Below are 15,710 nucleotides of genomic sequence, written 5' to 3'. Positions count from 1 at the left end.
TATTATTGGCAATTTATCAAACAAAAAAAGGAAATGAATATCTAAGGATATGCATATTTTCTAAACGGATTGGAATTTGGAAGTGATGTGAGAGTCCATTGATCATAACTTGGCACTTTTAGGTGATGACTTTCGATGACATCCACACCCACTCTATTTGAACAATTGACTTCCTGCTCCATCTAATTAGCACTTAATTTAATGCCAAATAGGAATTAAAAATCGAGACTTTCTTGGGCACCACCTATCAACCACAATACTTTAATTAAAAATCGAGACTTTATCCACCGGCTGCGTCAAACTCTACCTACTCATTAGTCATCATTTTACTGCCTCAACCAATTCCGAATCTTTTTTTTTTTAGAAAATTAGTGAAATCGAGAGACTTTGGGACCAATGTTGACTCTAAATTTTGAAAATTTTAAAACTATAGTTTTTTTTTTTTTAAAAAAAAACGAATCTACCATACACTTCTGCAATTTTGCACAGTAAAACAATAGACATGGCATTTCAATAATTAATAGATAAAAATTATAAGAGGTGCGTAAAATAATAATTTCAAAACAATGTCGGTATTTCGAAAGACGGAAAAAGCTTTGAGGACAAAAATGAAAATTTCTCCAAATTCAATGATAATGTTTAATTAGGTAGCACGTAATTATCATACGAAGCAGCCGCCTTCCACTGCCACCTAAAGTCAGTGTTTTTAAAAATCATTCAAGTTTAAATAAAGATGTGATGGAGAAGGCATTCTATTATTAGGTTTCTTATAGCTTAGCTTGAACGGCACCTTCTCGAATAGTTAATTCAAAGTACTTTCATCTTAAAGCTTTCGGCAACCATATCTTAATCCTAAGCAAAACACTTAATCATATAGTTCGTTCCTGTATTCGGATGTGCTGCAGATACAGAGAAATTAGTTACTAACCGATCAGGGTTATGCAAACAGATATCGGTTGGCTCTTGCAATGTTAATTATGGCTTGCAAATATAGCTAGATATTTCATGTCTTTCATATACCAAACAGTCCATGTTTTCATACAGAGAGTATGGGATAATATAATCTATGTCATGCAGAAGAGGGTACTGGAAAATTTCTGCTTTTTTAGAACTAGTCACAAAAATATTTAAAATATTTGGTGGAGTTCAACACGTTACTTCCCAATTTATATTATCTTTATTCTTACTTATTACCATAAATGCAAGTCAAGCATTCAGATTCATATCTAATAAATTAAAACCAGTACTGGCTAATCAAGGTGACGACTGATAACAAAGAATGATATAGGTACACAATTATTCACCAATTAAAATCATGAATAAGCAAATTGAATCCCTATTATATTATATGAGTGTCGCCATGTGACCAACCAATTACAATGAACAAATTGTTAGGTATCTAACTTCACTGTTGAAACAAATCAATTGGTGATCACAAGGCCTCCAGAAGTTAAAGCAAAAGGGATACACCAGATCCACTATCTGATGCTATAGCGCGCCCAAAAACATGTCTTGAGCTCCATCCCTGGCTGTATTGAGGATAATACATGTAATTTTATCACTTGACACACAATTGCAGCAGAATCATCTTTCAGCTAAAAAATAAAAAAAGGACGGAGAACGTTGCCTGATTACTCAGTGCAATTGATGAATCAAAATTGTACATATCAACAAATAAAGAGGAGAACTCCATTTCTTTATAAGCCGTTCTGCATGGTACCAAGGCTTATGAAAACCCATGAAACTGTAATCAGTAACCTGACTTGTACTTGCACTTGAACAAAAAAATAATATATGTACATCAAAAACCTTCATGGCGTCAACAGCAAAACTCACCATCATGTGATGCCTTTGTGATGAAAACTATTTTATCTTGTACCAATGGAACTGAAAAAATGAGTCAGTAGCATCAGTGCCACAGGCATATGGCAATGTTCAGTGCATTATTCAGCTGTTGATCTCCTTGACAAGATCATTTTCAAAGTTTCATAGGTCATGAAAACAATTCCTACACTGGGTACAACTTTGAAGTACTCAGGCAGGATACCTCGATATAAACCTCGAATTCCTTCGATCCGAACTATATGCCTGAATGTCCCAATCAAGCCAGAAGTATAAACATGTGCCCTTCCACCTGCCCCTTCCAACTGCATTCTCCGTCTCACAAGATCCAGCGGAAATGTTGCTGCAGAAAAACATAAGGAAAGTGTGGCTAACAACCTGAATTCTTATTCTGTCCAAAGAACACAGTCACATGACATGAGGCACAAAGGTTCATGCATTCTCCTTCCTAAAAATGTACCGAGTGCAATGCATAAACAATGCTTGAAACTGCAAAGAATCATCAGCAAAACAATCATGAAATTAGCACATATTTCAAGTCAAGTTGCACTGTTCCATTGCATCAGTTCAGTGTTCGCACATAACACACTAGAACACCATGGGGGCACACAAATTTGTGCACTATATTATACAGAAGCAAATTCAACTAGGCAATTCTGCAAATTACTAGTAAGGGCATGACAGAATAATTGATTCTTAGACATCAACTCATTGAATTACTGACGCAAGATGAGCAGGGACTGTAGATCCCAGCAATCTCACGACAGTATGCCTTGATCAGTAATCTCATGAGGGAGGGAGGACCTCCAAAGTTTTAGTATCATTGATTGTAACCCATATGTATTGAATGAATTGAACAATATATGGATTCTTTATAGATACTATATTAGTCCAGTCTCATGAGACTCAGTGCAATATTTATCAGGTCTGCCAGAATTAGTAAAAAAACCAATAAATTATCATATAATCTAAAAAATTATTATTATTATTATTTTACTTGAAACACAAACATAACCCAATTCCACATATTGTGGGACCAACAAGATCTTATCTCGAGGTTCCTAAACTATAGGTAGAACATATTTTTACAATTTCACAACAAAAAATGGATGACGCAAATGGCAAGCTGTCAACACAAGCATCAAATATTGGACATTCTGCTCAAAACATCCACAAACAAATATCAGCTGGTTCACTTATGAATCTAATTTCTTTACATGAGCTATCTCTACTAAATGTCCATGCACTAACCACTTCTGTGACTTCATCAATTATAGCCCCCTCAAGAATTATTACAGTGGCTGTTTTCCTCAAAATACTGCTTATTTTGAAGCCGACTGGATTTCATATTAAGATTTACAGGTGAAAAATAAACAAACCAGTTCAAAGCTTGAACCTTTTCTTGGTTTGTGCCCAGACCTACTGCTATTTTATTTAGTTAACCTTTTCAAATAGAGTAGGTTTATTACCAAGGTGGTAAAAGCAAATATATAAGATAATTGAAACTATTGATCAAGAAAAATTTTGAATCATTAAATAAAATTCTCTTGTTCCTTCCTCTCCTTCTATTGCACAGCAAAATTGTCAATTGAGGCACACAGTTGTACTGCATGAAGAGGTATCAGAGTCAGCTTCATCACGTTTGAGGCATGAAGATGGTATTGTGTCAATTAACTTCATCACCCACTTCCACATTGTCTGACAATGTTGAACCAACTTAAAGGCAACATTTTTTCCTAATTATGCTGATCAAAATAAAGACCTAAGATAACTAAGAGGAAATATGACAGACACCCCAAACAACATGTTATATCAGAGTGATCCATAAAAAATAACCAAGCTGGAATTGTTAAGTATATACACATTTTCTCCCTGCACATTCTTTCTGTGACTTCCTTGAGACTAATAATTCACTTCCTCGAAACTAATAATTCTATATGCATGACACTTCTTAAGAACTAGCGGCTCATTTAGTTCACAGCAATCCTATAATTGATAGATTAGGAATCTAAATTGTGTTTTCCACAATAACTATTTTATGTCAAACAGATTAACCTCTATTTGGGTAGCATAATAATATGTTTGTTAGTAACATACCTGTAGATGACGCTATACCAGAAAGACTTCCACAAGCCAAGCTAACCAATACAGGAGAATCATGTGGCCTGATACATAAATAAATATTATAAAATAAAAAACATATTTTATATAGAAAGAAACCACCAGCACAAATCACAAAAAATGACTAACCTTTCAACTTGCCAGCAGGATCTCAAAGTTTCATAAACTGAAAAGCTAATTGCTATGCTAGGTCCAACACCCTGCAATCCAACAATGGCCATTAGGAATCCAGAACATAACTAAATTTTAATAACATTATAAAGGTTAATAGGAAATTAACCAATAATGTTGCTCCAATTCCCTTGTATAAGCCTCGCATGCCCTCATCTCTGCAGATTGTATACAAAGCATGTGACATGCCCCTGTAATACATAGTACGCGTCTGCAAATGATTAGGAGATATAAAATGTTATGAATCAACTAATCCTGCAATTACCTAATCAAACTATCATCACAGTCATAACTATACAGCTAAAATTAACAGTCAGAATCATAAATGAAAAATATCGTAAATTTAAATATAATACAATTACATCTACAACAACACAAATCCCGAAATTATATAAATGAAAGATTCAGTTTATAATTGAATTACAGTGAAATCAACAGATTATTATAATTCATTCCATTTTCACACCATCTATATGCTTTTAAATTTTGGATATGTCAAAGTTAAGAGCTTCAAATAAGATTTTGTTATCCATAAAGAGTAAAAGATAGAATACCGCTTGTTATTATATAAAAAAAAGTATGCTGTTACCTGAGCTGCAAGACGTGTCCTCACAAGATCCAATGGATATGTAGCTGACGCAGCTGTTATTCCAGCCAAACCACCAGCAAACAATCTTACACAAACATCTGCAGCAACATTATCTCTACGCTTATCTAACCCAGGAATCATTTGCAACAACTGCAAAAATAATTAATTTAGAGAATAGAAATACAAGACTGATGCTATAGAAAATTAACATACTATCTCTATTGAAATTTCCAACTTACACCCTTGTATCGCTCATAAGTATAAAAATTTAGAGAAGAATATGGTAAACGGTGAGCAATTGTCACCAAATTCCCTTTCCAAAATGCTCGAAGACCTTCTTCAGAAACAATTCGAGAAGCCTCCCTCCATATGCTTGCATTCTTCAGAGTGGCTACATCAGCGTGCATTCCTTGGACCTAAATGTGGCAACCCATAATAAAAGCCATGACATATAAAAAAGAAAATGAAGTGACAGCATCTTTGCACTCCAAATTAAAAATTGGAGTACACACATTGACTTTGTAAGTTAGATAATTATCTAAATAAATGCAAATTAATTCAAAGAATACACTATTTTTAAAAATCTAGTTGATATCATAGATCAATTACTTAATAGCTCGAACCAAATTCAGTGATACATGATAAAGGGAGAAAGTCATCGAATGGCTAAAATCTCTAAAACAGTATAAGCAACAAAAACAGATGCGCCTGCCAAACTCCCTTTTAGGATACCAAGTTGTGTTTTAAGCTTCCAAAGTGGTACTTGTGTTAATAATGCTCCTGATAAAACTTCAATGAAGCTCTGGATTAACTATATTTTTGCAATTCTTTATGCTGACAAGTATGTAGCGGCAACAAAATACAATTTCAATGTTATGAGTTCTCAGAGACAATGATTATTTATGCTAATCAATCTATTATAGGTGGAAAAATTGAAACGTCAGATTCCATTGTCGCCCCCCAAAACCCAGCTTATAATATATTCTATAAAGCTTCTTCGAATCCTAGAACAGAAAGTAATTAACGCCAAGTATTTGCGAGTTGCAGGAGGGTTCCAATAGAAGAAAATTCCAAGGATCAATAGACCATGAGAACGTAAAAAGAATGAAGAATAATTTCTTTCAATTCAAAGGCTAGAGGAGGCGAAGAATAAGGATACCTGGAAAAGAATAGTAAGGCGAGCAAGAGGAGCCGTACACGTCTTGCTGACAGCACCAGCGACGCCACCAGCTATAAGGTGCTCCGCCGTTCCGATCTGCGGCTGGTGCTGCAAGCGCTGCTTCGGTGTTTGGCTCTTCTGCTGCGTGGAGTACATTTGCTTCCCATCACCAACACCACCACCTCCGTGGCCAGACGAGAGAGCTCTCTGTCTGCTGTCCTCCACCACAACCCCCACCCGCGCGTCCGTATGCATCTCCCCCCACCTCGCGTGCGCGCCTCGAACCCCTAGAGCGAAGCCGGAAAGCTCCGGCGTGCATCGACAACCTCGCCTGGAAACGAGATTCGAAACCCTAAACGGGAAACCCTCGCTCACGTCGTCGCCTCTGCCGCAACGCCGAAATCTAATCAATTTTCTCGAGTATGTTCGTATTCTTCTTCGCCTTTTCTCGCTGTTTTTGACCTTTTTAACTAGACTTTCTCGACTGTTTCCATTTGCCCGTTGTTAACATCTCGGAGAGTGATGCGGAGTAGAACTGTGGGGCCCTTATCATTAACCAATAACAATTCTGGGTCCATCATTTTAAATGTTTTAATTAAATTAAATGATCAAATAAAGTAAAAGTAAATTGCATTTATTCAAAATGTTCAAATTTAAATATCTTACCAACAATAAAACAAATTAAATGGACACTGTATAAAGAATTTTATTACTGAAATGCATTATCTTTTTTTGCAATGCTTTCCTATACAATATTTTAAGAAATTGATCATGCAAATTAAAATATAATAATTTACGATTTTGCAAATACATAGATTTCATAAAATTTAAATAATCAAACCAAGTCAAAACTTTATTAAATTTAGATTTGAAATAATGTTAATCTATAGAACTAAAATTCAATAATAAATAACCTCTTGTGATTTCAATATTTTATTTTGGGAAAAAAAACTTTTTAGGGTTCTAAAAAAATAATCAAAGCAATTGGTTTTTTTTTCATTTAAATGTAATTTAATTTCAAAACACTGAGATTAATCATAGTGATATTAATTTCCTACTAATTTGAGAGAAGGTTCTGTATTTATATTTTAAAACTTATTAATTATTTTGAATATGGTTAAATTAGGAGTAGGTCTATTTTATTTAATTATATATTTTTAATATGATATTAATTTATTATGTTTTTATGGAATAATGACGTTTTATGGTAAGAGAATGGATATCTGATTTTTCATGGATATAAAAATGGAAATAAAAATTAAAAATGTGATGGAATAAGAATGAATATAATAAATAAGGACGGAGATCAAAAATATAAAATCGGATCACGATCGAAATCCATTCCTTTCTAATTAGTCATGGATAGATCGACATGGAAAGAGATCGGCAAAGATTTCCTCGCAGAGAGATTGAAGGATCGAGTAGGGTATTAATGCGGCCACCTGGGCGGCTTTGAGGCCGACACAGCGCCTGATCGAAGCAGCAGCAGTGCCGCCGCCATTGCATCTCCTTCCCCACTTCGCTTTAAAACCTTATCGGCTCTCTTCACGTGTTCCTCCCCTGTCTATTTATACCTCTGCTCGGTCGATCCGGAGGGGGCACGCATCGTAGCGACAATATTAGGGTGAAGATCGGATGGAAGGTGGAGGAAAGAAGCCGTCTTCATGGTCGGTCGCCGACGAGCTCTTCCCCGCGGGTAAGGATGTTGAGTCCTCCTCGTCGCCTGGCTACTTTAGCACCGTCTTCCCCCCTGCGTCCGCGGTACGTCAAGGTTTTCCCTTTTTGATTTCGTGGATTGATTGATTGATTGGTTGGTTGGGGGAGCGCGGAATTTGGATTAAATTTTAGGGTTTTGAAATTAGATTCTTGCATGTCGATCATTCGATGGTCGTGTCGCTTTCTCGTCATTTTGATTCCCTTTTCTCTGTCGTTGAATCTTCAAAATGTATTTTTTTTCCTTGTGACTTCCGAAATGGCGTTGTAGGTGGTGGGTAAAGATTCTTCACAGAGCGACTTGTACTGGACGTTGAGCAAGCCAAAGATGGATGGACAGGCTGGGAACGCTCAGGGCGTAGCACCAGGTCGTTGAATGAGTAGGCTTGTTCTAGTCCTTCATTTCAATTAGGGCTTTCGATCAGTTTAATTGAACTTTGTATCTTGGAACTGTTCAAGTAAAATCTTTGAGATCACACTATCATCTTCCTATCATTTAAGCGACGCTGAAGTCTTAATTCCATGACACAAGGTTTCATGAGGATTTGTTTGGTTCTGAATTTCTGATGGATTAGAATTTAGGTTGAAAGACGATTTATCAAATTATCCTTCTGTAGGTGGTAAATCTCAGAGCAATCCAGCTAAGAAACAAATGATGCGGAACAAAGATGGAGAACCTGTAGCTCCAAATCCATACGAAGAATCTGCCTATTTTAGCTCTTCTGTGCACTATGGTGGTCGTGATTTCTATGACAGTTCAGCATCCACTCAAGTTTCTGGATCACCAAAAACTGTAAGTGACGCACTAAATTGCAAAAATTAGGAAGGACAATGTTGTGACGACATGAATCTTTGCCTTTGAATTGTCTCAGTATAAAGATGGCAATGGGGAGAATCCAAATGACTCTGATGCTGCCAATCGTGGTGAATGGTGGCAAGGTATTCTTCAAGTGAATTGGCGTTGTCTTGAATCTCTTGCATTCAAAAATCCACTATTAAATTGGATTTCTGTTTAACTCATTTATCAGGTTCTCTGTACTATTAAAGTACCAACTCAATGAGTATGCTCTCACTCAATATTTAAAGAAGGTACTTTGAACTATGGGTTTTTCCTTCATCCATTTCCTTCTATTTGATACTTGCAAAATATTTGCCATCATTTTAGCTCATTACTATTTCTCATGTGCAAATGATCTGGAACAAAAATTAATTTATATTTTGATGTGATTTTATTCTTTTGTGTCTTCTATGCTTAGTTGTTACCACTACATCTGGACTGAGCTTTGTCGTTATATTGTTGACTATATTGTTTCAGACTGCAGAAGAAAGTGCTGCCCCTCCCTTAGTTTTGCCTTCTTTAAACATTACCCATGTTGTTCTCTGTCCTTTAGGTTTTTTTTTTCATGTTTTGAAAATGATTTCTACTTGTGAAAGTTAGTCAGGATTTTGACAAGATGCTAATTGGCGGCCTTCCTTTTTAATCAGGAGTTACTTTGGTTTATATATATATATATATATATACACACACACACACTTGGGTTTGGTAATGTGTCTCAGTGAAGAATTAGTTGATAGCTAAATCCAGGCTGGGAGCAACGAGTGTGGTCGGCTTTGACTTCTTTAACCGCCTTAATCCATGCCTACAATAGGGAACTACTGCTATCATTCTATTATTGCTTGGAAGTATATCGCTTATCAGTTTATGTTATGTGGTGTACTATTCATACTTGTTATGGTAGCACATTGTTGTGTGAAGGGTTGAACCCCAATGGAACTTCTTGTGCTGTACTCTGAGAGAAAGCAAGGTTATTTAGCTGTGGGTATGGCTCAAGTTGGCTCATACCAACCTTTATCAAGGCTTTAGAAATATGGTTTGTGTATTGTGTGGGTCGCTTGAGAGAGGTTTTCTCTCTTCCTAGCTTCCTTCTAATGTTCAAGCACAAACTTTCACATGGTGAAGGAATAATATCTTCCTCTTCATACCAATTAGGGGGTACAGAAGGTTCCTTTCGTATCATTAGGGAGCCATCCATTCTCCTTTTAGTCAATTTAGAGTGTGATGCTGCTAATTTTAGATCAAAGGCAAAAGCAAATCAACCACACTGCATGCAAGGAGGAAGGTAATCTAAGTGATGGAAGCCAAAAATTATCTGTGAATCTGTCACTTGGAGGTTATCTCTGCTTGTCTCAAATTCAGAATCATGCATAAGTAGATAAGGTCTGAGTTAGAACCTTTATCACCATTATAATAATGGGACTTTTTTGAAGATATCTTGAGGTTTAGTACCTCCATACTGCTTTGGTTAATATCACATATTGTAATGTCTTGTACTCTTTATTGTGACAGATCTGTCAGAGAGTTGCTGCTGTTCATGTATCTAGTTCGCGACGGTAAAAATAATCCAGGAGTCTGTTCTTTGCCTCTTTTGGTTGTGGCAGTTTAGTTTAACAGGTAGCATGGGACTTGGTCGTTGAAGTATTTCATAGTCTTGTGAACTGTTTATCAAGTCTAGGCAGCAAACCTTCGCCTCCTGCTTTTATACCTGTGAGGTTGTAAGGTCGCTCAATATGTTTCCGTGACTCACTAATGAAAAAAAATTACTCTTCGTAATTGATAAGCATTTTAAAGGTTTCAGATATTTCTATACGAGTAGTTTTGTGGTTGATAATTATTTAACACTTGTATCAAATGACATTTTTAACCAATTGCCCCAATAGACCAGCTTTCTCTACATTGTTTGGTTACTAGGCTTAATCAAGATCACACCTCAAATCACACATCATGCCCTTGTGCATTAACTCCATTAACACTCGAGCATTCAATCTCTATGATTAGCTCATCAAGTTAAAAAGTTCGACAAGATGATAAAAGATGAATAGGCTCATCTCAGCGCCCTCGATATATATAAGATTCATATGCACTATGTAAAAATAGTCAAATTAAGCTCATCAAGTTAAAAGACATACAAGATTCATATGCACTAGTTAAAAATAGTCCTTACGAACTGAATGCGTATATGAGAACATATAGACATCTAAAATTCAATCATAAAAAGTAGTATTCATCCAACATCCATATGCACCCACTCTCATCCGTCCAAAATCTCATCACTCCTTCATACCCATCGTCTTTAGACGTCCACGCATTCGGTGCTTTCCCACCCGGTGCCATTAGATGGCATGGCAAGTAATCGCTTGCGCATGTATACAGCACGACATGCGCGCCGCCACAGCCCTTGCGAAGATGCCAAATCCAACCCACTAAGCCAGCAGCACGACCATGACTATGCTCTGAATCCATGTTCTGCTCCTGTGATCCTTTCCTCTTCTTCAAGGAAACTTGACCATTCATATGCGGACGATCAAACCGAACTTGTCCTTCGTTATGGAACTTACTAGTGTAAAGGTGGATGCAGTTGCATTTAATTCTTCGGATCAAACAAAAGTGAAGGTCAAAGAAAGTAGAACATCAGATTAACTACCCAAATTGTTATGCTGAGATGAGATGCATGTATTTCCCTCGCGACCAATACAAAGATCAAAGGGAAAGAGGGGGGAAATATGACAACTGAACAGAAACAAAAAATAAAAGCTTAAGTACGTACAATCAATTCATGCCAGGAGTGGGATCACAGATTCTGGGCAATCATTTCTCCGACCGACTAGGGAGTAGTAGGCAAGTATCTGCGCTTCTCCACGCCTATCTTCCACTTCATCGGAAGCAGTATCCTGGCTTGGAGGAATTAATTCTATATTCCAGAACCGATGTGCCATTGACAAAAAACTAGCGCCATTCTGAGATGCCCCGTACCCTTGCACCCACAAGTACCTCAAAGAAGGCAGTTGCTGAGCTGCAATAGCCAAAGCACGCTCGCTGAAACAACAGCTCCTTAGCTCAAGCTTTTGCAAGCGCGGGCATCCTCTCGAAAACCTCAGCAATCCGATGTCAGAATCACCAACATTGCCCATCAGTATCCAGCGGACATTGCCGCTGTACTCTCCAATATAAGCAAGACCTAAATCCGACAGTCCACCGGGTCTAAGGTAGAGAGCAAACCTCTTGAGCTTTGTGCAACCTCTGAGCAGAGACCGGACACCATTATCAAGCGGTAGATCTGTTATTTTCTTTTCTCTGTCAAGCAGAACAAGCCGGAAATCACAGAGGTTTTTGCTGAAAGTGCCGAGAGCTTCAAGGGCTGCATTTGTTATATCAGAGACATATACTGCCAAGTACTCTAGCTCAGGACATCCTTGAGCTAGCATGGATAGACCAACTTGTGTGACTCGACCCTGCTCGTCCTCCAGGCCTTGTTCATCATCACCTCGCTCAATTCTGAGTCTTTTCAGTTTCTTACATGTCTGGGCCACGACTTCTAACCCTCTATCTCCAATCACATCCCTAACCTGATATCAGTTAAGATTGTAAATTAGAGTTTTGGATAACGGACAAGTGCATGGGTGAATCACAATGAAAGATTATAGACAGACAGCCTTTACCTCTAGAACCTCTAAATTTGGACAGCGTTGGATCAGCTGACAGTGATCCTCAGTCTGGAGAAATGTATACTGCAAGTCCAGCTTCTTGAGCGAAGTAGCAAATGGAAATAATAAGTGCATTTCATTTGTACCCATATACATAAGGCCAACGCAACACAGCTTTGGAGGAAATCTAACTGTTTGATACATGTTGATCTCTCCAACCTGATCATTAAATGATCCCCCACCAAATTCTTCTAGTAACGTTGCTTCTTGGAAAAAATGGATTAGAAAAGAGATATCACATTCACTGATTTTCAAAGAAGATAATGATTTGCAATTCCTGGCAAGTAGCTCAAGGTCTTGCGGTGTAACTTTGAGTTCTGTCATGTAAAAGTTCAACGCCTCCAACACACAGTTGTTAAGAGCAAGAACTCGAATCCATCTATTGTCATTACTATTATTGTCAACAATTGAGCTTTCTTCCAAGAATAATGTTGTCATGTTTCTGCATGTTACAAGTGAGAACCAGTATTCATGGATAGGCTGAAACAGATAAACTTATAGGAAAATCATTATAGGAGAGAGCAAATTAATCAAAGTTGTAGTGATTTGCATTGTAAAAGAAGCCTTGGATTCCTTTCACCAGATAATTAATCAAATTAGCTGTACCAAATGAAATATGCTTAGGTCTGCCAACTTTTTGTATATTTTGTTTGTTTAATTGTTACTTGTACATAGTGGCTAAATAATTACACTGATCTTTACAATCTACGAGTAGCAAACATTTGTACACCATGATTCCAACCCATTTGTAATTCCAAATATGACTGAAGAACAGTAACAAAAACATACACAACTATGCCATTGATTTTTAAGCAAGTCAAAATGTGTGACTTTGAATCAAATCCTCTTAACTTCCACAAAGAACATGCATTAAAGGGAATAGACATTATCGAAATTGAACCACTCGAGATCTTGGTACAAAATTGATAAAGTGAAAAAAAATTATTTCACCAATAGGTAAATCTCACATGGAGAAATTAAATTGAAAATTATATTATTGCAAAGATGATAAAAATAAAGGAGTTTTATTTTTTTTTTTATAGACTCAATTCTACAACAAATGTGAAGATAAATATTCTAAATAAAAATCTACTAATTTTAATTGGGATTATAATTATTCTTCTATATTACTAAAATAAAAAAATGCTAATTACCACACAATAAAAATTAAATCTTCAATTTATTATCTGCATGCCAATCTTGAATATTCCTCACATTGTTACCTTTCATTATGAATGCACCAATCTGAATTTATTTTCAATCTTGAATAATCTTCACCTTGTTACCTTTTGTAAGTCCTTGTGTTGATCTTATTTTAGTAATGATTTGAAGATACTAAATGATTTAAAACTCTCAATTCGAGATGATTGATTTGGATGAATTACACCATTTCCTTGGAATTAAAGTTCTTAGATCCAAGTATGGAATTCTCATCGCTCAAAAGAGTTATGCAAAAGAGATTTAAAATATTTATATAGAATGGAGAATGCTTATTACAGGATTGAAATTGAAACAAACATTGAAGGGAAGTTGATTAACTCAATCATGTTTTAAAGTTTGGTTGGAAACTTATTATACTTAATAGACATTATGTGTGTTGTAAGTTTAGTAAGCATAGTTTTACCCAAAAAAACCATTCTCTAACCATTGGGAGGCAACAAAAAAGAATTCTTTGATATGTGAAAAGACTCTTGGCTATGATGCTTTCTATTAGGCAATGTGCCACTTAATATCGTTGTCTACCCTGTCACTGAGAAACTTTAGCTTAGTGTGAATTGTGTTTTTAATCTTGCAAGTGGAGCAATAGTATGATTCAAAAAACCAACCTACTATTGCACTCTCTATCATAGAAGCTAAATACAATTTTTTTAAGATATCATTTACTTTAGTTGCATAATATTTTGGAGAATCTCAAGCATGTTTAAGAAGGTTCAACAATCCTATTCTATGACAACATTTCAACAATTTTAATTTTGAAGGATTTAGTTCTTCATGGACAAACAAAATCTATCTGAATTTGACACGATTTCTTAAGGGAGCTTGTGAATGAAAGTGTTGTTCACGTTGAATATTACAGGACCAATGGACAAAAGGTTGACATCTTCACTAAACCATTTGGAGGGGCTCTTTTCACAACAAAAAAAAAAAAATTTGCAGCAAGTATAGGAATGAAGAGTACAGGAGGCATTATTGGATCCTTATACTAAATTGCTTTAGTCAAGAAGTTTTCATAAGTTCAAGTTTTTAGAATAAACAAAAAAAATAAGGTTAAATTTGTCCTTGGTGATATTTATTTTACAAAATACCATACCTTTAACCCTCAGTGAGAAAAAAAACAGTTCATTCAAAAAAAAAAAAAAACTCTCAGTGATAGCCAAAAAATTATATAGCAAGAAAAGATAGGCCAAAAGGAGCAAAGATTAAAAGAAGCAATTAAGAACAGTTCATTCAAGTGAAGTAAATGGTTACTTGCAAGAACGGGCAATGGTCATGAGGCCGTTTGTTGAGAATCCTGAGCACTTGTCAATCTTAATCGACTTGAGCTTGTCCCCTCTAGCCCTAACCAGCACATCAATGTTCTCGTCCTCAATGATCATACGGCGAAAGTGGACGGACTTGAGGCAACTAAGGGACTCGGCGAGGCCACGAACCCACGGACCAGCATAGCCACCCCACTCTTCTGGGATGAGGTTGAACATGGCAGCGCGGGGCTTGCCTTTGAGCTTTAGCGACTCCAGGTTGGGGAACCTACGGCGGAGCCGATCGGGGCTTGTGGAGTAACAGATGGCAATCGTCACCTGCTTCCGCGACCGGGCGTCGATGTTGTACCACCGCTGGCATACCAACGAGACCGCCTCCCTATCGAGCGGGTCGTCCATGTAACCCAGCACTAACTCCAACGCGGCGTCCGGAACCTCAAGCCTCATCTGGCAGTTCTTCGGCTCCATCCTTCTTCCAACCAGCACGTTGAAGACCCCCCTCTAAACCTACTTCCAGGTTAGCCTTATCGACCAGATCCGCGGCGGATTCCGACGCTTAACCAAACCCTAAACCATTCTTTCCAAGATTGGCGCCGGCAAAACCAAGAACCGAACTAGGAGGAGCGAGAGTGAGGTAGGTGAAGATGATGACGATCAAGAAAATCGCGATCGAGCTGAGCCGCGAGCCCTAATTTTAAGAGTTGTCGTCGCCGATGGACAGAGGAAAAAGCCCAAAAACGACAAAATGTTTCCATTCCTGACAAGAAAAACGAAGTGAATGTGAGTAATCATTCCGCTGTAAATTTCTTACAATTTTATTTTTACTTGCCAAATCCATAAGCTTAGCCATTCATAAACCGTTTGTAATATTTATATAATGCACAAATTTATATAAAATTAATCAAACGGTTACAACAATTTACAGAAATTACAGAATATAAACTATAAATAAAATAAAATTACATCTACACTTAATTTAAAATATAACTATATTCATTTGTATCACTTCTTTATATATTGTATTGTATTATTTTTAAATCATTAATTTTATTAGTTTTGGAATCACTTTTTAGATTTTATTATTTTATTAATT

At 36.7% G+C, this 15,710-nt stretch overlaps 3 protein-coding genes across 5 annotated transcripts; 1 reads left to right on the top strand and 2 right to left on the bottom strand.

The window, feature by feature from the left end:
• Nucleotides 1-1,611: 1,611 nt before the first annotated feature.
• Nucleotides 1,612-6,334, bottom strand: LOC122036004 (mitochondrial substrate carrier family protein B-like). 2 transcript variants are annotated; one of them, XM_042595171.1, is made up of 7 exons: nucleotides 5,883-6,334; nucleotides 4,963-5,139; nucleotides 4,724-4,873; nucleotides 4,244-4,345; nucleotides 4,093-4,163; nucleotides 3,940-4,007; nucleotides 1,612-2,185 (listed from the first exon to the last, which is right to left on the bottom strand). In XM_042595171.1, the coding sequence occupies exons 1-7, from the start codon at nucleotides 6,135-6,137 to the stop codon at nucleotides 1,944-1,946; spliced, it is 1,065 nt and encodes a 354-aa protein (XP_042451105.1). In that variant the 5' UTR covers nucleotides 6,138-6,334; the 3' UTR covers nucleotides 1,612-1,943. The 2 variants fall into 2 exon arrangements, with proteins under 2 accessions (XP_042451105.1, XP_042451106.1); XM_042595172.1 differs by lacking the exon at nucleotides 1,612-2,185 and adding an exon at nucleotides 2,204-2,331.
• An 872-nt stretch (nucleotides 6,335-7,206) lies between these two features.
• Nucleotides 7,207-10,220, top strand: LOC122036005. The gene is made up of 6 exons (XM_042595173.1): nucleotides 7,207-7,643; nucleotides 7,867-7,963; nucleotides 8,213-8,388; nucleotides 8,468-8,534; nucleotides 8,624-8,684; nucleotides 9,943-10,220. Exons 1-5 carry the CDS (start codon nucleotides 7,518-7,520, stop codon nucleotides 8,638-8,640), a joined length of 483 nt encoding a protein of 160 aa, XP_042451107.1. The 5' UTR covers nucleotides 7,207-7,517; the 3' UTR covers nucleotides 8,641-8,684; nucleotides 9,943-10,220.
• Nucleotides 10,221-10,558: 338 nt separating this feature from the next.
• Nucleotides 10,559-15,348, bottom strand: LOC122035996 (coronatine-insensitive protein homolog 1a-like). 2 transcript variants are annotated; one of them, XM_042595163.1, is made up of 4 exons: nucleotides 14,607-15,338; nucleotides 12,093-12,579; nucleotides 11,201-11,999; nucleotides 10,559-11,023 (listed from the first exon to the last, which is right to left on the bottom strand). In XM_042595163.1, the coding sequence occupies exons 1-3, from the start codon at nucleotides 15,083-15,085 to the stop codon at nucleotides 11,208-11,210; spliced, it is 1,758 nt and encodes a 585-aa protein (XP_042451097.1). In that variant the 5' UTR covers nucleotides 15,086-15,338; the 3' UTR covers nucleotides 10,559-11,023; nucleotides 11,201-11,207. The 2 variants fall into 2 exon arrangements, with proteins under 2 accessions (XP_042451097.1, XP_042451096.1); XM_042595162.1 differs by lacking the exon at nucleotides 10,559-11,023 and having other exon boundaries at nucleotides 11,042-11,999; nucleotides 14,607-15,348.
• Nucleotides 15,349-15,710: the final 362 nt, after the last annotated feature.

This window comes from Zingiber officinale, unplaced genomic scaffold (assembly GCF_018446385.1).
Source record: "Zingiber officinale cultivar Zhangliang unplaced genomic scaffold, Zo_v1.1 ctg129, whole genome shotgun sequence".
Lineage (NCBI taxonomy): Eukaryota > Viridiplantae > Streptophyta > Magnoliopsida > Zingiberales > Zingiberaceae > Zingiber > Zingiber officinale.
Note: the sequence above shows the minus strand (reverse complement) of the source record. Positions and strands in the feature narration are given on the sequence as shown.